The sequence below is a fragment of the Diaphorina citri genome, unplaced genomic scaffold (assembly GCF_000475195.1).
Source record: "Diaphorina citri unplaced genomic scaffold, Diaci psyllid genome assembly version 1.1 scaffold1453, whole genome shotgun sequence".
NCBI lineage: Eukaryota > Metazoa > Arthropoda > Insecta > Hemiptera > Psyllidae > Diaphorina > Diaphorina citri.
In genome coordinates, this window is record NW_007378879.1 from 14,462 (window position 1) to 40,223 (window position 25,762).

General features: G+C 41.4%; 5 protein-coding genes across 5 annotated transcripts in view; 1 reads left to right on the forward strand and 4 right to left on the reverse strand.

Moving 5' to 3' along the window:
- Positions 1-517: 517 nt before the first annotated feature.
- On the reverse strand, positions 518-2,459 carry LOC103515968. Its single transcript, XM_008480911.3, has 4 exons — positions 2,272-2,459; positions 1,326-1,455; positions 820-955; positions 518-612 (listed from the first exon to the last, which is right to left on the reverse strand). The coding sequence occupies exons 2-4, from the start codon at positions 1,428-1,430 to the stop codon at positions 518-520; spliced, it is 336 nt and encodes a 111-aa protein (XP_008479133.1). The 5' UTR covers positions 1,431-1,455; positions 2,272-2,459.
- Positions 1,450-14,765, reverse strand: LOC103515969 (inner centromere protein-like). The gene is made up of 9 exons (XM_017446880.1): positions 14,698-14,765; positions 13,384-13,519; positions 6,980-7,128; positions 6,399-6,665; positions 5,830-5,932; positions 5,446-5,548; positions 4,924-4,967; positions 2,272-2,274; positions 1,450-1,455 (listed from the first exon to the last, which is right to left on the reverse strand). Exons 1-9 carry the CDS (start codon positions 14,763-14,765, stop codon positions 1,450-1,452), a joined length of 879 nt encoding a protein of 292 aa, XP_017302369.1.
- On the forward strand, positions 3,367-17,592 carry LOC103515971 (TBC domain-containing protein kinase-like protein). The gene is made up of 2 exons (XM_026828497.1): positions 3,367-3,481; positions 17,106-17,592. The coding sequence occupies exon 2, from the start codon at positions 17,126-17,128 to the stop codon at positions 17,588-17,590; it is 465 nt and encodes a 154-aa protein (XP_026684298.1). The 5' UTR covers positions 3,367-3,481; positions 17,106-17,125; the 3' UTR covers positions 17,591-17,592.
- Positions 15,158-17,070, reverse strand: LOC103515970. Its single transcript, XM_008480914.1, has 3 exons — positions 17,058-17,070; positions 16,480-16,564; positions 15,158-15,377 (listed from the first exon to the last, which is right to left on the reverse strand). The coding sequence occupies exons 1-3, from the start codon at positions 17,068-17,070 to the stop codon at positions 15,158-15,160; spliced, it is 318 nt and encodes a 105-aa protein (XP_008479136.1).
- A 285-nt stretch (positions 17,593-17,877) lies between the features above and the next one.
- LOC103515972 (synaptogenesis protein syg-2-like) overlaps positions 17,878-25,762 on the reverse strand; it is a gene marked incomplete at its 5' end in the record, with an annotated part of 37,825 nt that continues 29,940 nt past the window's right edge. The window contains 5 exons of the mRNA XM_026828498.1: positions 17,878-18,948; positions 21,503-21,642; positions 21,933-22,076; positions 22,636-22,818; positions 23,863-24,079. Of these exons, the coding sequence (XP_026684299.1) occupies positions 18,661-18,948; positions 21,503-21,642; positions 21,933-22,076; positions 22,636-22,818; positions 23,863-24,079 (972 nt within the window). The remainder of the gene's footprint in view (positions 18,949-21,502; positions 21,643-21,932; positions 22,077-22,635; positions 22,819-23,862; positions 24,080-25,762) is intronic.

The following is a 25,762-nucleotide window of genomic DNA, read 5'->3' on the forward strand; positions in this document are numbered from 1 at the left end:
ACACACTATGGCTTAGCTTACACACACTCTGTGGCTTACTTTACTCAAACTCTGTGGCTTAGCTTCGGCTCACTCGTATGATTCGTGGCTTGACATACTCGTACATTCTGTGGCTTAGCTTACAAGTTCTTTGCAGCTTACTCAAACATTCTGTGGATTAGCTTACTCATACACTCTTTGCCTCACTCGTATAATTGGTGGCTTGACTTACTCAAAGACAGTGCGGCTTAGCTTACACGTATTCTGCGGATTAGAATTCATACACTCTTTGACTTAGCATTCTGTGGCTTAGCCAACAAGCTAACTCGTACATTTTTATCTTTCTGTCTTAGCTAATTCTTACAATCTGCGATTTAGCTTACACACAGACATACTCATTATCTACAGCTTACTCATACAATACACAGCTTAGCTTACCCATACATTTTTTTTCTTTCTGTGGCTTAGCTAATTCATATAATCCGTAGCTTCTTAGCTAATTCATACAATCCGAAACTAAGCTTACACATTTTGTGGCTTACTCATAAAACTGGTGGCTTAGCTCACACGTATTGTGCGGCTTAGCTAACTCATACATTCCACGGCTTAGCTTACACGTGTTCCGCGGCTTAACTCACTCTCATACACAGTGGCTTAGGCTTACTCATACACAGTACGGTTCCATACGGCACTGGAAGTGCGGGGCCGCACTCGTACATTCTCCTCTCCAAACAGATCAGTACTTAGCATCATCTTAGGTAAAACCGGTCTTACCCCTTATCGGACTTGTTTATAAATACCATTCTATTTTGAACGGGCTTAAACAAACAAACATCTTACCATCTGGATGTGGTGCCTCTTCCTTCTTCTTCCTCACTCGGCGAGGCTTGGCCTCTTTGATGGTGGCAACAGAGAGCATATCATCCAACTCGTTATCAATTTTCCGGTAAATGTTCTCAATGTGTCCAGCAAATCGCTGGAACAAGGAAATGATAAGATTCAATAAACCAAAAAACACAAGATTTGTAGAAGCTTAAACCATGTTTTAGGGCCATTTGCTCCTACACCTAAGCTTTAAAGTGAGCTTTTTGTATACAAAACACAAAAAATCCAATTAATCCACCTTTGATACCTAACAAGAACAATCAATTATAAAAAAGACATCTGACTTAACAGGTCTAAAACTCAATGGTGAAATTATTGTCGACTTCTACATAAGCACAGATACACAATACACATGCTTCAAAATTCAACAATCAACATGTACAAGGTCAATAATAGAGAAAATATCAAAAATTATTAAATATCACAGTGATATGAAAAAATCACACCCTTAGGAGACTCACCTTTTTGTGGGCTTCAACTTTTTCAATCTGGCTTGAGAGCTTGATCATAGATTGCAAACATGTTATGACCCTTGCACCCTCTCTAACATCTGTGGATTCTGCCATTTTGGTAATGGCTTGATTGCTAATACTGAAATTAGAACATAAAATGTATATAATTAGGTGATGTTAAACTACACTAAACTAAATTGTGTTTTACATCCTTAATACTTTATTTAGACTGTTTGGGTAGGATAGGTAGTCCCTTCATCTAAGCAGGATCTATAACAAATATGATGAGATCTAGTTTCCTAACCAAATTAGAAACGAAACAGGTGGGCAGCCACAACACTTTTGGTATTAGGGGTCTAGTTAACTATGCAGAAGTCACGTCACGTCTGTGGAAAAGAAAAGCTCTTTTTTGTATTTAACCAAACCCAATAATAACACTAATCACTGCTCTAATTGTGAAAACTCCTTCTTGCGTTTAACCTAACCCTATAATAACACTGGTCACTGCTCATTTGTGCCAGCTCCTTTGGTGGCAATATTCCACAGATGTGACTTCTGCACAAGTACCAGGGTCTACCTTGATTGAACAAAGTGAGAGGTTTTTGACAAGGCTTTATTGGTAGGATTCTCTCTTAATAAGCTCTTCCACCCAACCGGAATTGATTTCACATTGTCTGTCCATAGTGCTAGAATCAAGGCCCTGTGATACCATGGACATTTTCCAGTGGAACCTTTGGCCAATCTTGCCCTATAGTTAACTGGTTGTAGGGGAGCTAACACCAAATATGCAGTTAGAACAAGGACTTGCAGTAAGAAAGCACTGAAGTGCAGGTGTCCTGTAGGACTTCTTGGGGATCCTCTGGGTGTCTTTTACCCCTTTTACTCATTCTGATGAGGTCTACAGTTCACTGAACTACTAATTACTTATTGGCTCTGGGATAAAGCTTCAACTTACCTTCTGTAGAAAGAAAACAAAGGATCTCAAACGTGAACGCTCAAAAGTAATAGATGGGGTATGAATAAAAGAAAAGTAATTAGTTAGCATATAAGACGAAACTTTCAGCTTTCATTTTATTTTAACAAAATACACTTTTCAATTCAAACTTTCAGAAAAAAAGGCGAAATAAAAATAAAATTCTTGCCTCCTTTCTCCTTTTCCCATTTTTATTTTTCAACCGAAGTTTTCGAAGTTTGAATTTTTTTTGTGCTCGTTGTTTTTCAAACAAGACGACAAAACACGGCGGGATTTTTGTCACATGAGATTCGCCGTACGAAATGAGAGTTTTTGTAAACGGTTCTTTTCGAGGGGAAGTGTTAATGTGCCGCGGGAAAATTTAAAATATTTCAATTTCAAATTAGTGATTCTGTGTTGTGAGTTGTGTTATGTGTTAATGATAAGCCTTTAATCTTTGATTAAGAAATGGATTTTGGATTAGTGAAGCGGTGCCCACTTACCTACTAAAAAGCCCACTAGTAAGTACAGTACATAATTCAATCCTTAGTACCTACGTTATGAATTTGTTCCAAGTAGGCACCAGACAGGATAGGAGAAAGTCAGTCATTCTAAGAATGAACCTTATCCGTTAGGGATAAAATCTGCCCCAGGGAAGAATCAAACCCGTGACCTAGCGCTCACAAGGCAGACGCACTAAACTCCAAGCTAACTAGACTGGCGGACAGAGGTTTAGCTATTGTATATCTGCTAAGGTCTTTTATGACAAGGGTTTTACTCTCCGATTTGCAATAATCCACCCATCTACTTGCATAGTACAGCCAGAGCAAGCCAGCCGCATGCTATTGCCCAGCTAGTCACCAATTCAGATATTAACCATAAGCCTATTAGCTTGGTTGGTAGTATGTCTGTCTTGTAAGTGGAAGGCTGTGGGTTTGATTCCCACCCGGGATGAATTTTCTCCTGAGAGGATAATGTTCATTCTTGGAACAGCTGGCTTTCTCCTATCCTTCCTTCTCTCTTCGGTTTTGGGATGAGATGTGCCGCGGGAAAATTTAAAATATTTCAATTTCAGATTAGTGATTTAATGATTTTGGGTTGTGGTCTTGTGGTGGGTTGTGTTAATGATAAGCCTTTGATCTTTGATTAAGAAATGGATTTTGGATTAGTGAAGCGGTGCCCACTTACCTACTAAAAAGCCTACTAGCTACTAGTAAGTACAGATCAATGATAATTCAATCCTTAGTACCTACGTTATGAATTTGTTCCAAGTAGGCACCAAACAGGATAGGAGAAAGCCAGTCTTTCTAAGAATGAACCTTATCCGTTAAGGATAAAATCTGCCCCAGGGAAGAATCAAACCCGTGACCGAGCGCTTACAAGGCAGGTGCACTAAACTCCAAGCTAACTAGACTGGCTGACAGAGGTTTAGCTATTGTATAAGTGCTAAGGTCTTTGATGGCAAGGGTTTTACTCTCCAATTTGCAATAATCCACCCACCTACTTGCATAGTACAGCCAGAGCAAGCCAGCCACATGCTATTGCCCAGCTAGTCACCAATTCAGATATTAACCATAAGCCTACTTAGCTTGGTTGGTAGTATGTCTGTCTTGTAAGTGGAAGGCTGTGGGTTTGATTCCCACCCAGGATGAATTTTCTCCTGAGAGGATAATGTTCATTCTTGGAACAGCTGGCTTTCTCCTATCCTTCCTTCTCTCTTCGGTTTTGGGATGATAAGACCTTAGCAGTTGCAGTTCCCTCTGTCAAACCTCTTTAAAAAATAATGAAAAATAGACAGTAAAAATAAAAATTCTGCTAGTGCTAGATAGTGACAATCTTGACTAAATTCATATTTTATCTCAAAAAGGATTTGAGATTGGTCTCTGATAACTCCTATAAGACCTACTTGTTTATTGTTTGTTTGTTTGTTTGTTTGTTTTTTTTTTTTTTTTTTTTTTACTAATTTTAATTTTAGAGATGGTGGGGACCTACCTAACATTTTTTTTTATTACTAATTTTAATGTTAGAGATGGTAGGTACCTACCTAACTAATTTGCCATGCACGTCACATAATGACGTAAGTGAATTTTATCAAATTTTACAGGGGATGAAAAAACTGGTTTATGACTAGATTAATATTTTTTTTATTATTAAGTATTAAAGCAGAACACATTTTAAAAGTTTGGTAACTCAATAATAAACTAGAAAAATACTCTAGGCACATCACAAACTGGCGTAGGTGAGCAGACGTCTGTTTCATTTGTTCAAAAATACATTATAATCATAATCACATACACCAATAATAAATATTTCAATATCTCTGAAAGGAATAATAACTCACTCTCATCACTTTGTGACAAGATAGAGCATGTTTTTTTTACGTATAGTGCATTCAAAAACTCAAATTTGAAAAAAAATGTCACTTACGTCATTATGTGATGTGCATGGCAAATTCATTCATTAAGTATTCCCTTGCAGATCCAACACAAAGTCTGACCATGGCAAAACTCTATGAAAAGTATGAAGCTCTGTTTCAAGAACTGGTTCTGTCAGCTTCTGACAAGCAATTCACATATTCGAAGAAACCATGTATTGGTGCCATGATGTTCTTTGCCCTACAACACAAGGATGAGATGTGTGGCTCAAATGGATTACCTCTGACACCAAACTCGATAACCATCCTCGGCAGATCTCAAATCCTGAAAACTCTCAAACATGAAGGCATTGCTCAACATTTTAAAAAGAAGGACATGTCCGCCGAAAAGCGGACGTCTGGTAAGCCTACTTGGTAGCGCTTGCTAGGTAGCGGGCTCGATTCCCGCCTGGGGTGATCTTTATACGGAACAGGTACGGTTCGTTCTCGGAAAAGCGGGCTTCTCCTATCCTGTCTTTCTCTCTTCGATTTGAGGACGATAAGACCTCTATTACAGTTCCCTCTTTATATTAAGATGGAACAAAGAAGGTTCATTCTTGGAACGGCTAGCGGGTCTAGTTTCTACCTAGTACCTATCGACTAGGTCGCTAATTCGATTCCCGCCCGGGTCGAAATCTATCCTAAAGAGATAAGGTTCTTTTTCGAAAAAAAAAAAAACTGGTTTTCTCCTATCCTGTCTCCCTTTTCTCTTCGATTTTAGGACGATAAGACCTCTCCCACAGTTCCCTCTATCAAGTACTTACGTCTAGCCCAGGAGGGGATGGGTCGTTTCGTATTGTTCTCCTCGTCCTCATCAGAAGGTATAGGGTCCTCGCTAATCGAATAGTTCTGCTCTACAGGGGCGACCTGATCTTTCTTCACACCCGGTAGTTTGGCTGTCTGGGCCTTTAGCTTCTCGGCTAGTTTGGCCTGCTGTGCCTTCCGTTCCTGCATCTCCTGCTCCTTTTTCCTGAGGGAACGAAATGGCAAATTTGACTTACTTACTATCGAAGTAAAATAGTTCAGTTGGTTCCTATTCTTTGATTTCTGCCTTAATCGTAAGTATTGGAATCGATCCAATTTTTCAATTTCAAAATTGGGAAAACCGTGGAACCTAGTACTTGGTTTTGGGGTCCGACAGGGGCGACCTGATCTTTCTTCACACCCGGTAGTTTGGCTGTCTGGGCCTTTAGCTTCTCGGCTAGTTTGGCCTGCTGTGCCTTCCGTTCCTGCATCTCCTGCTCCTTTTTCCTGAGGGAACGAAATGGCAAATTTGACTTACTTACTATTAAAGTAAAATAGTTCAGTTGGTTCGTGTTCTTTGATTTCCGCCTTAATCGTAAGTATTGGAATCGATCCAATTTTTCAATTTCAAAATTGGGAAAACCGTGGAACCTAGTACTTGGTTTTGGGGTCCGTTGAGTCTGAAACAGTATTTTTCAGCAAAAGACCTCCCCATAAAAAAAAACCACAAAACCCAGAAAAACTATCGGAACTAAGCAACCGGATTGCAATCCAGGGTTTGGAGTTCGATTTCTGAAAGTTTTCTCAGAAGACAAGTCCAAAAATTTTCTCTCTATGTGTTCTGTAAAGTATGAAAAAAAATCTCCAAAAGAGTTTTATGTGCATTTCATCGCTATGTTTCGATACACAAAGCTAGATCACAATTTCTAAAATGAAATAATAATAATAAAATAAATAAAAATCAGAGTCCTACCTCTGCGCCTCCTTGCGGTTCTCCTCCTCTATAATCTCCTGTAGTCGTGCGGCCCGTGCCGCCTCTTGTTCTCTCTTCTGCTGTTCTATCTTAGCCAAAGCCGCCTGCCGCTTCTTCTCCACCTCTTCCTTTAACTTCTCGTCCCTCGTCCGCTTCAGTTTGAGCTTCTCCTCGCGCTCGCGCTCCAACTTTAGCGCGTGTTCGCGCTTCTCTCGATCCGCCTGGTCGCGCGCCGCGGCGGCCTTCTGCGCCCGTTCTTCACGCAGTCTGTAATTAAGAATAGAGTAGAAAGTTGAATAGAAAAAATAAATACCCAGCCTAGTTAGCTTGATTGATAGCGCGTCTGTCTTGTAAGCGCTAGGCCGCGGTTTCGATTCCCGCCCGGGGCAGATTTTATCCTGAGAGGATAATGTGCGTTCTCGGAACGGTTGGCTTTCTTCTATCAATCTATCCTCCTTCTCTCTTCGATTTTGGGACGATAAGACCCTAGTAGTTACAGTTCCCTCTGTCAAACCTCTTTTATAAAAATGATATGACACAGACCACACGAGTATAGTGTAGGTGTGTAGCTGTGTAGGTACCTTTTCCGTTCATCGATAGCAGCTTGTTTAGGATCTACAGCTGGGGGGTCCTTGGCTTTATCAGTAGGTTTCTTGACGACTGGTTTTTTCAAATCCTTGGTGTTCTTCACTGCTAGGGGTACTTTGAATAGGTCTGCCGGTGCTTTAGTCTGAAAACAACAAAAAATATACTAGAATACCGTGCTTCTCGTGCCAGACTGAGACTGAAAAGTCCCTCTACTCCCGCAGGATAAACAAGGTCTCATGTTCGCAGGTAGACAAGAAGTAGGAGATCAAAGATGGGCGAGTAGGAATCATACAAGTCTTACATGTTTGATATTCGATTTGGGGTGCACTCAGCCTCGTGAGGACAATTGAATAGCTACTTTAACCGAGTAGTGACCAGTAGTAGCATTACCAGTGTAAAAAAAAAGAAAAAAAAAATCATAATAAGCTACATTGCTACAACGGGATTTCAGCGCTTTGTGGGGTTCAGTTTTTGAAAGAGGTGTATAATAAATGAAGTACTACTGAACTGAATTGAAGGAAACTTACGCAGGTCCAATAAGTTTCTGGAGGGGAGAAGAATGATGAATCATGGTTCATAATAAATGGAAAGTCATAGTTAATGAGGCTCTTAGTTGTCTTAGTAGTGCTGTAATACCCACAAAAGTTGCAAGGAGCTCTCTGTTTCATCACAAACAATGCTCATACTGTCTATAAATGCTATTGATTTGGTCTATTCTAATCTCACCTTTTCATCTTCGGTCAGCTCCCATGGCGTAGTGGTCACTGCACTCGCCTTGCACGCGGGAGACCCGGGTTCGATTCCCGGCGGGGTCAAGTTGGCGTAGTGGTCACTGCACTCGCCTTGCACGCGGGAGACCCGGGTTCGATTCCCGGCGGGGTCAAGAAATTTGTATCTGCAAAGGATTAATTCCGTGACTGGCTATTGCGTGGGGCCCACTCAGCCTCGTGAGGAAAATGAGTAGCTATGACATGTAAATGCGCATAGCGACCGGTGCCAGTCCAAATGTTGTATGAACAATGGCCCACTCAGCCTCGTGAGGAAAGGGTCAAGAAATTTGTATCATGCAAATGATTGATACCGTGACTGGCTGTTGCGGGGCCCACTCAGCCTCGTGAGGAAATAGTAGCTATGACATGTAAATGCGCATAGCGACCGGTGCCAGCATGGTAGGTAAACATTGGTTGTTAGGATTATTGAGAATCAAGAAATTTGTATCATGCAAATGATTGATTCCGTGACTGGCTGTTGCGGGGCCCACTCAGCCTCGTGAGGAAAATTGTAGTTATGACATATAAATGCGCATAGCGACCGGTGCCAGCATGGTAGGTAAACATTGGATTTTAGGATTATTGAGATGTGGCACCATTCCTGGCCGCTCAACCCGCTAAAAACCTCCGGGTGCCACCAGGAGTTTTTCCCTCACATTTTCTTAGACACTTTACTATAATTAGCTCAGGAAAAGGTCTCTGTATTGTAAAATGCAGAAAAAACGGCGCTTTGAACTCTTGACGTTCATGCGCCTCCCGCCAGCTTGATTAAAAACCAAATAAATAAAAATTTGATAATAGAGCTCTAAAGGTTAGGTGGTAGAGAACACTTCTAGAGGGAACCTTGCCTAGTGGTTACCTTCCACTCAATAGTTTATTAATAGAACGAAGTGGAGAACATTTGTCATTCCGTGTTTATCTAGCTATCTAGGTAACGTCTTACCTTTCCTTCGTTTGGTGCGTGGGAAACACTCATCTGTCTTGGTGATGGTCTGGTTGTACACATTGTAATTACAATGATCGTTCTGATTGAAATCTGATGGCCGTCTCAGCTTCTTATTCCCGGTCATTTCCATCATGGCCTTGATCTTTTCCGCAGCTGCGTCTACTGCAGCACGTCGCGGCCGAGATGTGGTACTAGACACTGTGGTGTCCTGAGCAATATCACCGGATGGTCCCGGCATTCCTGGCTCACTTGCAGTGTTGTCAGATGGGATGATGAATGTGCCCATTTCTTGGTTTTTGGGAGGTGCTACAGTGTTGCCTTCATCACCCTCCTCATTTTCTTCAGGAATAGCTGTGGAGGGGAATTAGTTTTAGACAAATAATTACTTCAGGTATTTCATTGTTATCTTGGATTTTGTTGTGGTTTTAATGGCTTAGCTAAAGCTGGGGATGTGATTGTCAAACGTAAGAAATCAGGCTTGATCTTTTGAAGCCGTGTAAATTTTTAAGCCCTCTTTTAACTACTTATGCTGGTTAAGGATTCAGTGGTCTACTCACTGTTAAATATCAGCACATACTTAAACAAACATCTTACCATCTGGATGTGGTGCCTCTTCCTTCTTCTTCCTCACTCGGCGAGGCTTGGCCTCTTTGATGGTGGCAATGGAGAGCATATCATCCAACTCGTTATCAATTTTCCGGTAAATGTTCTCAATGTGTCCAGCAAATCGCTGGAACAAGGAAATGATAAGATTCAATAAACCAAAAAACACAAGATTTGTAGAAGCTTAAACCATGTTTTAGGGCCATTTGCTCCTACACCTAAGCTTTAAAGTGAGCTTTTTGTATACAAAACACAAAAAATCCAATTAATCCACCTTTGATACCTAACAAGAACAATCAATTATAAAAAAGACATCTGACTTAACAGGTCTAAAACTCAATGGTGAAATTATTGTTGACTTACATAAGTAAGCACAGATACACATGCTTCAAAATTCAACAATCAACACTGAAGATTTTTTTGGTTTGCGCAAACGTTTGTGCAAACCATCAAACTAGTGTTTACACGCTTAAACTTTCATCAAACTTTTGAAGATTCAAACTTTTGAAGATGGTTTGCACAAACGTTTGCGCAAACCATCAAACTAGTGTTTACACGCTTAAACTTTCATCAAACTTGACTGCAGTCCGGGACTGAGCGTCTAAACGGCCCTATACAGGTACATTAAAGCCCTTGGCGGAAATTCTTACCCGATGGTTTTGGCGGTTACTTTGTTGTTGCCGCCCTCGTCCGAATCCGATTGTCCTATGACCGGCAAATCTTCCACCTTGTTCACTGTTTTCTTCGTCACCCGGGTTCGAGTGCGAACTCCGGACTCTGAGTCACTTGTAGAACCACCATCAACCGAGTCTTGCTTGGTGGAAGATTTATTTTTGGACGTTTCGGAGTTTTTCTTGGTTCGTGATTTGGACGATGTGTCTTTCTCTGGAAGAGATAAGGGGTGAATTAGTTCTGGTTATGGTTACATCAGTAAAAAAATGTAAATGTAAATGCAGTTTCTTTGTGTTATTATGTCACAACTTGGGTGCTCACTGCAGCATTGTAGGATTTTTCCAATATCTCAATAATCCTAAAATCCAATGTTTACCTACCATGCTGGCACCGGTCGCTATGCGCATTTATATGTCATAGCTACTCATTTTCCTCACGAGGCTGAGTGGGCCCCGCAACAGCCAGTCACGGAATCAATCATTTGGATGATACAAATTTCTTGACCCCGCCGGGAATCGAACCCGGGTCTCCCGCGTGCAAGGCGAGCGCAGTGACCACTACGCCATGGGAGCTGACTGGTTACATCAGTAGACTCCGTAACAATATTTTTGGTTGGGTAATTGTTGGCCTTACGAAAAGGGCTGAGAGAATGGAAGTGAGGGAGAGAAAAGGACGAGGGAGGCCGACGCAAAGGGGGAAAGATTGTATGAATTAAGACTCGAGTGAGAAAATTTTATCAAGACATGAGGTACACAATAGGGCTGCCTGGAAGAGACTGACTTTACTTAACTTTTCCGTGTCCAGTACAATGTCACCATTTATATCTGTCGCTCCTAGAAGCGTGAGACTTGAACTACTCTCTCAATTGCACTGAGCAGGTCCTGCTGGGTGCAGGTTCGGTCTGAATGGTGCCTTCCTCATCACATCCATAAATCTCTGGAACTCGGTACCTTATCCCATCCTAAACTCACTTTCCTTTCACTCTTTCAAAGCATCCCTGACAGAAGCGGTCAGCGAAGGGTTATTTTCCTCCTAATTTCCTCCAAGACATTCCTTTTCAACACCTCCTTGAATTGGGTGCAGATGTTGGGGCATTCGCGCGCGGGCGGACACGGGATGCAAGTATGAATGTGAGTGTAATTGTGTGTTTGTGAAAGGCACCCCTATCCCTCTCCTAATCCTAATACTTTATCACTTATTTTTGTATTGTTTTTTTTTTAATATTTTTTTTTTTTAAAGATGAGTGTTTCACCGCCGTTTTTATTTCGTAGCAATGGAACAACTGCTACATTAGACGCTTGTGGCCTGTGTCGTAGCATGCCCTGAGCTTCCTGCAATCAAAGAATAAGAATTGAAGTTATAAGTGACACAGCATTTCATTATTTCCCCCAACTTCAATGATTCGCAGAAGATTACCCTACACCTTGGCCTCGGAGTGGGCTCTTTGTGTGTAAGTATAACTTCCATGACGTAGTAGTTAGCACCATGGAGTCCTATTCATACTCTTATAAAATTTATTGAGGTTTATCAAGTCTTGTCTTGGTGGGGGGCGTAGTTATTAGTGCTTGCCAGGTAAAGAGAAAGGCACGGGATCAATCCCAGCCTAGGCATGAAATATTATCCTCATTTAATTGAGAAAAAGACCACATATTATTATCTTAGAAGCTGTACTATAATTAGGAGAAGGTCTCTGTATTGTAAAATGCAGAAAAAACGGCGCTTTGAACTCTTGACGTTCATGCGCCTCCCGGCAGCTTGATTAAAAACCAAATAAAAAAAATGTGATAAAAGAGCTCTAAAGGTTAGGTGGTAGAGAACACTTGAGGGAACCTTGCCTAGTGGTTACCTTCCACTCATTAATAGAACGAAGTAGAGAACATTTGTCATCCTGTGTTTATCTAGGTAACGTCTTACCTTTCCTTCGTTTGGTGCGTGGGAAACACTCATCTGTCTTGGTGATGGTCTGGTTGTACACATTGTAATTACAATGATCGTTCTGATTGAAATCTGATGGCCGTCTCAGCTTCTTATTCCCGGTCATTTCCATCATGGCCTTGATCTTTTCCGCAGCTGCGTCTACTGCAGCACGTCGCGGCCGAGATGTGGTACTAGACACTGTGGTGTCCTGAGCAATATCACCGGATGGTTCCGGCATTCCTGGCTCATTTGCAGTGTTGTCAGATGGGATGATGAATGTGCCCATTTCTTGGTTTTTGGGAGGTGCTACAGTGTTGCCTTCATCACCCTCCTCATTTTCTTCAGGAATAGCTGTGGAGGGGAATTAGTTTTAGACAAATAATTACTTCAGGTATTTCATTGTTATCTTGGATTTTGTTGTGGTTTTAATGGCTTAGCTAAAGCTGGGGATGTGATTGTCAAACGTAAGAAATCAGGCTTGATCTTTTGAAGCCGTGTAAATTTTTAAGCCCTCTTTTAACTACTTATGCTGGTTAAGGATTCAGTGGTCTACTCACTGTTAAATATCAGCACATACTTAAACAAACATCTTACCATCTGGATGTGGTGCCTCTTCCTTCTTCTTCCTCACTCGGCGAGGCTTGGCCTCTTTGATGGTGGCAATGGACAGAGATCAGTCTATCATAATCATAAAGGTTGTTTAATTCAATACGAACTGAAAAGTAGCTTCCGTGGTCGAGTGGGTAACGTACTAGGTTGGGCTCTGGAGGTCCTAGAGGTGCATTGGGAATTTTGATTTGCACCCTCAGCTGCATGAGGACCATTGAGTAACTACTCAAGAGAGTATTAGATAAGCAGTAAATAATGTTATATATTTTATTCTACTTATAATTGTGTATATACCCTTGCAATATTGTAATCTATAATATTATTGATGCAAATAAACAAATTACAATTACAATTGTCACAAATATCGTTCCCCATATTTAAATACTAACCACCAACCTCCAGATTCAGTCCACGGTACTAACCACTACACCACTTACTTACTTACTTCCTTACTTATCTGTGTTCAAATGAATTCAGCATGTGAACATCCAGAATTCTGCAACTGCCATGGCTGCGGGGCTGCACGAATAGAGAGCACTTTGAGTGCAGGTTGTGCCGATGTTGTTTTACATACGAGTAGGTGGGCCTCGTCTTGTGTTTCCTCACAGTCACACTTTTCGTCATTTGAGTATCCCCACTTTACAAGATTCTTTTTATCTCAGGAGGTATAGTATGATGTATTGTATTGATGACAAAATACCCACAGTAAGAGGCACTTGTGTGTTAATGCAGTTATAAGGGCCGTTTAGACGCTCAGTCCTGGACTGCAGTCTTAATTAGAAAAACACTGTTGTTATCACAAAAACTGAGTGAGGACTGACGGGAGGCTCGAGGTATGGACTGAACAGGTGTTTACACGTTCAATTATATTTAATCTCACCTTTTCATCTTCGCTACTCTTGTTCATTTTCCGTGTCTTGGTCCGTGTAACCCTGCCTTCCGAGCTCTGATCATTCGGATCCATGGATCCATTCACCCCGTTTTCAAACATTTGAACCTTGTCCTTGATTTTCTCGCTGAAAACAAATAGGAGGGGAAGAGGAGTTTTCAATTGAGTTAAGCACATTTAAATGCTTGTGGAGAAGTTTGCATCCATTAATTTCTGTGCCCTAATGAAAAATATAAGTACCTAATACCACCCTACTAAAAATTAAAAACACAAATGGGCTTGACTTACATAAGTAAGCACAGATACACATGCTTCAAAATTCAACAATCAACATGTACAAGGTCAATAATAGAGAAAATATCAAAAATTATAAAATATCACAGTGATATGAAAAAATCACACCCTTAGGAGACTCACCTTTTTGTGGGCTTCAATTTTTTCAATCTGGCTTGAGAGCTTGATCATAGATTGCAAACATGTTATGACCATCGCACCCTCTCTAACATCTGTGGATTCTGCCATTTTGGTAACGGCTTGATTGCTAATACTGAAATCGGAATGTAAACTGTATATAATTAGGTGATGTTAAACTACACTAATCTAAATTGAGTTTTACATCCTTAATACTTTATTTATACTGTCTGGGTAGGATAGGTAGTCCCTTCATTTAAGCAGGATCTATAACAAATATGTTGAGATCTAGTTTCCTAACCAAATTAGAAACGAAACAGGTGGGCAGCCATAACACTTTTGATATTAGGGGTCTACCTTGATTGAACAAAATGAGAGGTTTTTGACAAGGCTTTATTGGCAGGATTCTCTCTTAATAAGCTCTTCCACCCAACCAGAATGGATTTCACATTGTCTGTTCATAGTGCTACATTTGCTACAATCAAGGCCCTGTGAGACCATGGACATTTTCCAGTGGAACCTTTGGTACTTGAGCAGAAGTCACATCCGTGGAATATCGCTACCAAAGGAACTGGCACAAACGAGTAGTGACCAGTGTTATTATAGGGTTAGGTTAAACGCAAGAAGGAGTTTTCACAATTGGAGCAGTGATTGGTGTTATTATAGGGTTACGTAAAATACAAAGGAGCTTTTCTTTTCCACGGATGTGACTTCTGCATAATTACCGAGCCTTTGGCTGATCTTGCCCTATAGTTAGCTGGTCATAGGGTGGATGGAGGGGAGCTAACACCAAATATGCAGTTATTTAACAAAGCACTGTATTCACAAGAACTTGCAGTTGGTCCAATTTAGACAAAATTTGGTATGCCTGATCAACACATTGAGGAATCTTACCGATAAGTGCAGGTGTCCTGTAGGACTTCTCGGGGATCCTCTGGGTGTCTTTTACCCCCTTTACTCATTCTGATGAGGTCTACAGTTCACTGACTACTACTCATGGTAGAAAGAATAAGTAGACTACTACTTACTTATTGGCTCTGGGATAAAGCTTCAACTTACCTTCTGTAGAAAGAAAACAAAGGATCTCAAACGTGAACGCTCAAAAGTAATAGATGGGGTATGAATAAAAGAAAACTAATTAGCGGGCATATAAAACGAAACTTTCAACTTTCATTTTATTTTAACAAAATACACTTTTCAATTCAAACTTTCAGAAAAAAGGCGAAATAAAATTAAATTCTTGCCTCCTTTCTCCTTTTCCCATTTTGATTTTCAACCGAAGTTTTCGAAGTTTGAAATTTTTTTTGTGCTCGTTGTTTTTCAAACAAGACGACAAAACACGGCGGGATTTTTGTCACATGAGATTCGCCGTACGAAATGAGAGGTTCGTAATATTCTCCTTCCCCTTCTTCGCTCCCTTCTCCTCCTTCTTCTCCAGCATGGTTTCCTCATCCGGCTTTTTGTTCCGAATGGTCCGGGTTCGAGTCCGGACGGAGTATTGTTCTTCTACTTCCATGATGCTCGTGTCCGTGTGGGGAGGAATGATGGACATCTCCAGAGATTTGTTTCCGTCGCTGGAACAGAGGACGAAAAGCTGAAGGTTACAAAGGTTTATCATTAACCTGCCTCGGTGGTGTAGTGGTCAAGGCGCTCGCCTGGTAAACAGGAGGGCGTGGGTTCAATCCCAGCCGAGGTACCATTTAAACAAGGTTTTTTATTTACATATGTTTAAACTCTAAGACCTACACGAATTTCAACTCACCAGTACTACTATCCTCCTCCTGTTTATTATTCGTAATATTCTCCTTCCCCTTCTTCGCTCCCTTCTCCTCCTTCTTCTCCAGCATGGTTTCCTCATCTGGCTTTTTGTTCCGAACGGTCCGGGTTCGAGTCCGGACGGAGTATTGTTCTTCTACTTCCATGATGCTCGTGTCCGTATGGGGAGGAATGATGGACATTTCCAGAGATTTGTTTCCGTCGCTGGAACAGAAGACGAAAAGCTGGAGGTTACAAAGGGTTTATCATTAACCTGCCTCGGTGGTGTAGTGGTCAAGGCGCTCGCCTGGTAAACAGGAGGGCGTGGGTTCAATCCCAGCCGAGGTATGGAATTTTATCCTCATATAATTTGAGAATTTGACCACAATAATAGTAGTAGCCTACTGCTGGAGTAAAGGGACTTTTCAGTCCTATGCGAGCAGTATAAATAAGCACTATTATTATTATTATTATTATTATCATGCTTCGAAGGAAAAGTACAAGTCCTCATGATGGTTGACTGCGGTTCGGGATGGGCCAAGTAATCTTGGCGAGAGACATCCAACCCCCCTCGGTGCCGCGACACCGCTACAACAACAACAAGATGGAAAGCCATCGTAAAGTAAGACTGTTTGCTGTTCAGAGAGTATCCCGTTTGATTCCCAGTCGACAAAAACCAGGCATGCTACATTTAGAGACATTCAACCCCCTCAGTGCCGCGACACCGCTACAACAACAACATGGAAAGCCATCGTAAAGTAAGACTGTTTGCTGTTCAGAGAGTATCCCGTTTGATTCCCAGTCGACAAAAACCAGGCATCTACATTGCTACAACGGGATTTCAGCGCTTTGTGGGGTTCGGTTTTTGAAAGCGGTGTACAATAAATGAAGTACTACTGAACTGAATTGAAGGAAACTTACGCAGGTCCAATAAGTTTCTGGAGGGGAGAAGAATGATGAATCATGGTAGAGCTGAAGAAGTTAGATGATGTGATATTCGAGCTTCCTGCAATCAGAGAATAAGAATTAAAGTTATACGTTACACAGCATTTCATTATTTCCCCCAACTTCAATGATTCACAGAAGCTTACCCTACACCTTGGCCTCGGAGTGGGCTCTTTGTGTGTAAGTAAGTATAACTTCCCTGACGTAGTAGTTAGCACCATGGAGTCCTATTCATACTCTTATAAAATTTATTGAGGTTTATCAAGTCCTGTCTTGGTGGGGGGCGTACTGGCGTAGTTATTAGCGCTTTTTTTTTAGTAGGGAGGAGGAAAATCTTTTTGACTTCTCCAGCATGGTGTGGAGGGTATGCTGGAGTCACGGCTCAGGGTATGGTGTTTCGCCCTTCTGTGGCACCATTCCTGGCCGCTCAACCCGCTAAAAACCTCCGGGTGCCACCAGGAGTTTTTCCCTCACATTTTCTTAGACACTTTACTATAATTAGCTCAGGAAAAGGTCTCTGTATTGTAAAATGCAGAAAAAACGGCGCTTTGAACTCTTGACGTTCATGCGCCTCCCGCCAGCTTGATTAAAAACCCTTTCAGATCCAACACAAAGTCTGACCATGGCAAAACTCTATGAAAAGTATGAAGCTCTGTTTCAAGAACTGGTTCTGTCATCTTCTGACAAGCAATTCACATATTCGAAGAAACCATGTATTGGTGCCATGATGCTCTTTGCCCTACAACACAAGGATGAAATGTGTGGCTCAAACGGATTACCTCTGACACCAAACTCGATAACCATCCTCGGCAGATCTCAAATCCTGAAAACTCTCAAACATGAAGGCATTGCTCAACATTTAGATTTGTTAAGGGGAAAGCATGAGAAGTTAATCATTGTGTTTGAATATTGGAATTACTCGTTAAGTAACATCATTGAGTCTGGAGTGAGTGTTGAGCAGATCAAAGATCTTGCCTGTCAGATTCTATCAGCCCTTGCCTACCTGAACAAGAGAGATATAGTACACCGCTGTGTTTCACCAGAGAATATTCTTTACAACAAAGACACGAAGCGTATCAAGTTATAGTACAGAAAATGGAAAACTTTGGACATTTTTTTTTCTTTTTGGACAAAAAAAGCTAACAATTAATTAACATAAAAAACTTCAATAGTGTGTATTGTACACGATTTATAAGTTTATAACAAGAAATGTTCTGCTATTTTGGATTCAATTTGTATGTCCGTCTCAGAAGTGGAACTCACATGTATTTTGTTTCAGATGTCATCAATACAATGAGCTCCTCTCATCCAAGACAGGACACACCAAGCTGAAGCGCGTACTTAAGGCATGGGTGACCTCACACCCTCAGTTTGATGTACAGAAAATGGAAAACTTTGGACATTTTTTTTTTCTTTTTGGACAAAAAAAGCTAACAATTAATTAACATAAAAAACTTCAATATTGTGTATTGTACACGATTTATAAGTTTATAACAAGAAATGTTCTGCTATTTTGGATTCAATTTGTATGTCCGTCTCAGAAGTGGAACTGGCCCGCGTTTCATTAAAAAACATCGTACTTTGTATTTCCCACTTAACAACAGTTCTGACGTAATTTTGTTGGAGACAAACCTTTTAAAACCCCTGCCTAACCTTTATAATAGTTTGTGTGACGTCAAACTTACCCTGAGCGTATACTGACTAGACCCCTGGGTAAGTTTGGGAGAATGAGCTAATGGCCAAGTTCCCGACATTTGAAAACAACATAATAATATGAGCATTTTTCTCGTCCTTAATTATTACAAACAAACAACTGTGTTACAGCACGAGTTTTTGCACTTCCCAACATTCGTCAATATATTTGTTTGACCATAATGAAGTTTCTGTTTCCCATAACGAAAACACCGTCTGCCGATGCGTAGGTTCGGTAGAATTCAAAATCTTCTTCTTGCCTTACAGTTTAAGTTTCTCATATCGAAAACACGTTTAGATCTCTGCTCATGCGCAGAAGGTTAGGTAGAACTCGAAATCCTCTATTTGCCTTACAGGTAAATATCACGGGTGTCCTCTACACACATGTATCACATACAGGGTGGCCCCTCACACGAGGTTCACGCTGGGGCGGGGTGCGGCCTTATTTCGCCGCGGCAGTGTACATCATACCAGGTGGCCTTCGTTCTCCAGGGGGACCCCCCCGTAGAAAGTGGTCAGATGGGGTGCACCCAGAACTGTGACGTCAGGCGGGGGCACGTTGGCCCGTAGAGAGGGGGGTTGGGGGAGGAGAGGGGGCTGGGCAAATTGGACGGGGGGAGGGTAGGCGACGTAGCGCGGGTCCGGGCCTGAGTTGTAGTAGCCGTTGCTGTCCGCCCCTGACTGAACACCTGGGGAGAGAAATTTATTCAAAAATGTGAAATTTGTTCTTTTCTCAATTACATACACAAGTTTTTGAAGATGTTAGATAGAGGAAATGGAGAGAGAGACTTATCGTCCCGAAAGCGAAGAGAGAATGACAGGATAAGAGAAAGCCAGCCGTTCCGAGAACGATCCTTATCTGTTTGGGCTAAAGTTAGCTTCCTGCGGGAATCCAATCCGCGACCTAGCACTTTCAAAGTCAGGAGACTAGGAGAGTCAAGGTCTCTAGAATCCTCAATTTGCTTTAGTTGAGGGTTTCCAGAATTCCTCAATTTTCATTCCTTCAGTTTATACCCTCCATTATTACATTAATTACTGAATTTTCGTTACTGAAGTATTTGACTTGAGTATTGCGCTAGCTGACTAACTAACAATGCTGGCTAATTTCAAGATCTTCCCGAAAAATAATAATGAACTCACCTCTGCCTAGCGTACCATTATGCGTGGCATAGTTATTACTCTACCATTGTGCATCAGGTATTACCTGTATGTAGGTACCTACTTATATTGTGTTTATTCTTTATTTACATCTACCATTTCTCCCTTCCCTCAATTAACCACCCATAAGAATCTTTTTATACCTAGCTAGGTTTTTTTGCAATATTTTTCCTTTATCTATTTTAAAAGCTGTTTTTCAATTTTTTTAAAAGATCTCTTATTATTTTATTTTTCATGTCAGTCAAAAGTCAACTTATTTAAGACTGGAGCTGACACCCTACCATATTGTATTCTATTGTATTATATTTTATTATTTGCTAAATATACAAGGTCCTCAGTTTGTCTACTGGCAAGGTCTCGACTCTCTATGCGCTCCCTTTGTCTTTCTCAACTTCAATGACGAAGCTACTGCCTATGCTTGCTTCTCCACATTCATTCCCAAGTACCTGCATAACTTCTTCCTCCGTGATAACTCAGCAGTTGTGAGGGAATATCTGAGCAAGTTCTCTCACCTTATAGCGTTCCATGATGCCGAGCTTGCTAATCATATGAGTGAGATCAACTTCATTCCAGAACTATTCGCCATCCCGTGGTTCCTCACGATGTTCTCCCATGTGCTTCCTCTACACAAGATATTTCACCTGTGGGATAAGTTACTCCTAGGGGACGCCTCATTCCCTCTGTTCATCGGTGTGTCTATACTGAAACAACTCCGGGAGACACTGCTTAGCTCTGGGTTCAACGAATGTATTCTTCTGTTCTCCGACCTCCCTGAGGTTGACATCGAGCAGTCTGTCACCGACTCTATTGATATCTACTGCGTAACACCACGGAGTATTACATTCAGGATGCATGAGTCTGAGTCGACACTGCTGGAGGGTGCACTCCTGCAGCGTCACAACCAGGCCCTGTCTGAATTCTGTTCTAGTCTAAGTAGTACTGACCTGTTGGATCTCATTAACACGAGGTTCAAGAAACCGAAGGTCCTCGTCATTGATATACGGGACAATGAGGAGTACGTAGCAGAGTCTATCATAGGCAGCATCAACATACCGCTAGCCAGAATACCGGACTTGGAATCCACAGACCTGGGTTCGATGGAGTCTTCGCCAGAGATGAACATTTTGTTTAATAACAAGGGAAGCATTATTGTGATTGTAGGAGGAGAGGACAGTATGAGACAGGCGAAGTTTGCGCGCTTCATTGTCAGGCTTGGATTTCCCAAGGTGACCTATGTACATGAGCATGTGAATAGTTTTGAATGTTATGGTGTGTTGGGGCCTGGGATACCGAGTTAGAAGATTGGGAATCTGACAAACCACCTTATGAGTCACGTAAGTAGCACTAAAATACCATTATCTGTGAAACCAAATTCGAACAAATTGATCCCTTTTGTTATTTTAGGTATGTATATTGAGGTACGTCTCCACTTACTCAATGTTTGTATAGGTACAGTGCTATCTAATCGCAAAATAATCTAAGTAAGGTGTTCTTAAATTTTCTGACCCTTTCTGCATTTTTATTATTATTTTAAAAGGGAATTGTAACTACTGAGGGACAGGATAGGAAAAAGTCACCCGTTCCCAGAACAAACCAGAGAGACGATCTCTCCATCCTTCTTCTTCGCCTTTTCCCATGTTCAGATGGGGTCGGCGTTTGTCGTCGGCCTCTCAATCAACTTTAGAGTGATCGCTTTGAGGCCAACTGGTTTTGGCTAAACAAAATTTTCCGAGTGGATGCCCTTCGCTGTTGATATAGCATAAGGAAATTGAGACTAGTCTGCTCCCTGTTTATAGTCCGTCGCGTCACTCTACAACTCCACTTCAACATTCTTATGTCAGCTACCTCCGTCTTCATTGGTGTACACCAACCTAAGTGGTGTAGTGGTTAGCACGGTGGACTTCGGATGTGGAGGTTGGTGGTTCGAGTCCAAGTCAAGCCATAAAATTTAGCGTAGAGCATTAAGCAGGGAACGACATTTGTGACAAGCATTTATGCTCAACACAATTAAGATTCCTTTTTTATAGTCCGTCAGCCAGAGAGAGTCTCTATCTCGCTATCGTTTTCATAGATTTGCTTTTGCATGCGACTACGCGCTACTACGCTTCCAACGAGGGACGGGCCTCACGACTTACACCAAGTTACTTACCCCATAATCCTGGTTGTGTTCCGAGTAGGTTTCACTCTTCTCCGACACAGAGCTAAGTGTTTCACCAGTGACTGTTTCGTTGAAACTGCTCGGGGCGTACATTTCGATGGTGGCTGTCTTGCTTGACTGTTCACTTGTACCTGAGGTGGGGGGAGAGAGAAGATTGAAGTTAGTGGAGTCATTTCTATTGCAAGTTTTTTTTTTTTTTTTTTTTTTTACGAGTCCAAGTCAAGCCATAAAATTTAGCGTAGAGCATTAAGCAGGGAACGACATTTGTGACAAGCATTTATGCTTAACACAATTAAGATTCCTTTTTTATAGTCCATCAGCCCGAGAGAGTCTCTATCTCCGCTATCATTTTCATAGGTTTGCTTTTGCAGGCGTCTACGCTTCCAACGTGGGACGGGCCTCACGACTTACACCAAGTTACTTACCCCATAGTCCTGATTGTGTTCCGAGTAGGTTTCACTCTTCTCCGACACAGAGCTAAGTGTTTCACCAGTGACTGTTTCGTTGAAACTGCTCGGGGCGTACATTTCGATGGTGGCTGTCTTGCTTGACTGTTCACTTGTACCTGAGGTGGGGGGAGAGAGAAGAAGAAAGTTAGTGGAGTCATTTCTATTGCAAGATTAAGGTCGGTAATAAATTGTAACATGGTACGTAGGGTATTACCATTTGTTTGCAACCTCCACACTATGGACCATTTTTGAAGGCTTCTAGGTAAGAAGGACCCTTAGAAGACTTTCATAGAGATAATAGACCATCAGGATGTAAAATGGTCTCTGAGCAGGGTGTATACTCATCGTCAACACATTATTTTGTATGTCTATGGTTTGGCAAGACACGTTCTTAATTCTAAATCCCCCTTTGACCTTTAATAGATTCACGACAAAAATTCCACTTTCCCTTTCGATTAATCTTTCCCAAACCCATTGGAATGGACAAATACCTCTTCGGATCCTCTTCCTGTGAATACACACGGCTATCAGGAATATATTGAGCAGCACCAGTAGGGCGCCAGACAGTGCTATCCCCAGGATGACTGACAGCGAGACGTCTGCCTTCATTAAAATCGCTTCGGGCAAACCTAAAAACCAAAAAATTCGGGCCCTAGCTAAAGTTCGGACAGTTACCTGAGACTCTCTTCTTCGAGCGTCGATGTAGACAGCATCCCACCACCAAAATATTGAGCAAGACAAGAGAAATCCCCACAGCACCGCCTATAAGGAGCACGGCGCGACTGTCTGCCTCGTCCACGGAGGGAGCAGCATCTTCCCCACCACTAGACTTGAGAGAGGGGAGGGAAGGAGATTCACCTGGAGAGAGAGAGGCCGTCACCGTTATGTTAGAGAGAAAGAGAGAGAGAGAGAAAGAGAGAGAGAGAGAGAGAGAGAGAGAGAGAGAGAAGTGATGCAGGATGAGACGAGAAAGAAACAAATTTGGACAGCACTGACAGCAGAAAGAACCTTGTGAATGGCTCTTTTCTGGTTGATCCTGTCCAATGTATATTTCTCGTCTTGTTTCAAGATTTACGAGACGTGAATTTTTGTCTTCAGGCTCGTAGATTAGTTCAAGTTGGGCACAAAATGTTAAGGGTTAGCGATTGTTATACAGCAAGCAAATTAGTAGGTGTGTAAGTAGGCATAGGCAAGCAAATTAGTAGGTAGGTAACATGAAAGTAGGTATTGCAGGTAGTTAATTTGGTAGGGAGAAAAAAATAACAGGCAAGCAGGCAAAAATGAAATATAAAATAATGCAGACAAAAATTAAAAGCACATAGTCGAACAGATCTAAATTTTCATTCAGTAAACTTAATTCCAGTAGTCCAGTACCCAATGAATCACTGAAGTTGGGCAACTTTGCACGTGCTTGGGGACGTTCATTTTTCAAACTTTCCCTTCCCTATTGTAATCTTTTTTTATTTTATTTTTAGATTGTACCTTGGAACCACTTTCGCATTACTTCAAGGCACATTCTTTTAAACATCCATGTCTATCCAAGAACGGAAAAGTTTGGTTAGAAAATTTCCGCCCTGACCGGTATTCGAACCCAGCACCTCCAGGTTGAAAGGGCCAAAACTTTACAAAATTTACCGATATTTCCTTCTATACTCTCTTCTTAATCTAGGGTGCATACTGGACTCCGCCACAGGAATTTCGTCAGGGAAGACCCCCATTTCAATTTCAATCCTCTTGACCTACCCTAATATCGAAAAATATCGATATTCCTATCGATATTTAGGAATATCGATATTTTACTTTCGATATATCGGTAATATCGATAATTTATTTTCGATATATCGATATCGGAAATATCGATATTTTTATAAATATCGCCCATCCCTAGTGTACTCCACTTACTTGACGTAGAAGCCTGCACGGTCTCGGAATAGTCACTGTCCCCAATATTGTTCGCCGCCATCACGCTGAACTCGTATTGCGTCCCCAATTGCAGCCCCGATAGTACGCAATCCGTGGCGTTCTCAGTACGCACCAGGTAGTATTGGGAATTGGATGACCCCACTACTCGATACCGAACGTGGTACGTGACGGGCTCGCCACCGTCAAATCCGGGGATCTGGAAAAGAGATTGTGGAATGAGCGAATCGAATTCTATGGTTTTGACAATTTGTTTTAGTTTGGCTCTAGTAGGGAAAGTATTGGGGACTGGATGACCCCACTACTCTAATAGAGGAGGTATTGGGGACTGGATGACCCCACTACTCTAATGGAGGTAGTATTGGGGACTAGATGACCCCACTACTCGATACCGAACGTGGTACGTGACGGGCTCCCCACCATCAAACCCGGGGATCTGGAAAGTGGAAGGAACGAAGTGAATTTTATGTTTTAGACGATTTTTGTTGGGAAAAGGTGAGTTTACTCCAAGTCCTAAAACCGTATGAGTTTACTCCGCGAACAGAGAGAAGACTAGCGTCTGGCTGTGGGACTATAAACAGGGAGGAGAACAGCTAACCCTAACCAGCCTAGCAAGCTGGCAGTTGAAGATGTGAAATTTGTTCTTTTCTCAATTACCTACACAAGTTTTTGAAGAGGTTAGATAGAGGAAATGGAGAGAGAGACTTATCGTCCCGAAAGCGAAGGGAGAATGACAGGATAAGAGAAAGCCAGCCGTTCCGAGAACGATCCTTATCTGTTTGGGCTAAAGTTAGCTTCCTGCGGGAATCCAATCCGCGACCTAGCACTTTCAAAGTCAGGAGACTAGGAGAGTCAAGGTCTCTAGAATCCTCAATTTGCTTTAGTTGAGGGTTTCCAGAATTCCTCAATTTTCATTCCTTCAGTTTATACCCTCCATAATTACATTAATTACTGAATTTTCGTTACTGAAGTATTTGAATTGAGTATTGCGCTAGCTGACTAACTAACAATGCTGGCTAATTTCAAGATCTTCCCAAAAAATAATAATGAACTCACCTCTGCCTAGTGTACCATTATGCGTGGCATAGTTATTACTCCTATGCAGGGTACCCATGTGATTCTCCTGCGGGTGCAACATATGCGTGGCCTGCATATCATACCCGTCTTTCATGCCATGGTATGCGGGTTACCTTCTTAATTTAATATCCAACTAACTTACCTCTGCCTAGTGTACCATTATGCGTGGCATAGTTATTACTCCTGTGCAGGGTACCCATGTGATTCTCCTGCGGGTGCAACATATGCAAACATTACTACATATTGCGCACAGCCTTTTTATTTCATAGAAATGATTTCCCCTTCAGTAAAAATAATTCAATCAAGTAAAAAAAAAAAAATAATAATTAAATCAATACATTATCTTGAAAAATAAATTAACTTCTCTTCAAATAAAATTCGCCTAACTTTATTTTGTATGTACAGAAAAAACTCCACCAATCATCAGATGGATAATTTTCCATTTGGTGCTGAACAATGTATCACGGTAGAAATACGTAACATGGTAATTCTATTTAAAATATTTATCTAGACAAAAAAAAGTGCTGTAAAATCCAACTCAACCCTTCTGCATTCAAAAGTCAATCTCAAGACTAGTAGGCATTTTTACCTAAATCGCGCGATCCTTGCATTTCTTGCAAGGAACAAGGAAGACTTATAAGTACAAAATCAAAGAAAATTATATTGAAAAAAAGAGGGAATAAAAACGAAGGTTAAATTAGAACAACTTTCTTCTGTTGTAACTCGAACGTCAAACAATAACAAAAAAAAAACCGGCCGTTCTTACTTTGGAATAAAAAATCACAATAACCCTTCATTTTTGGAA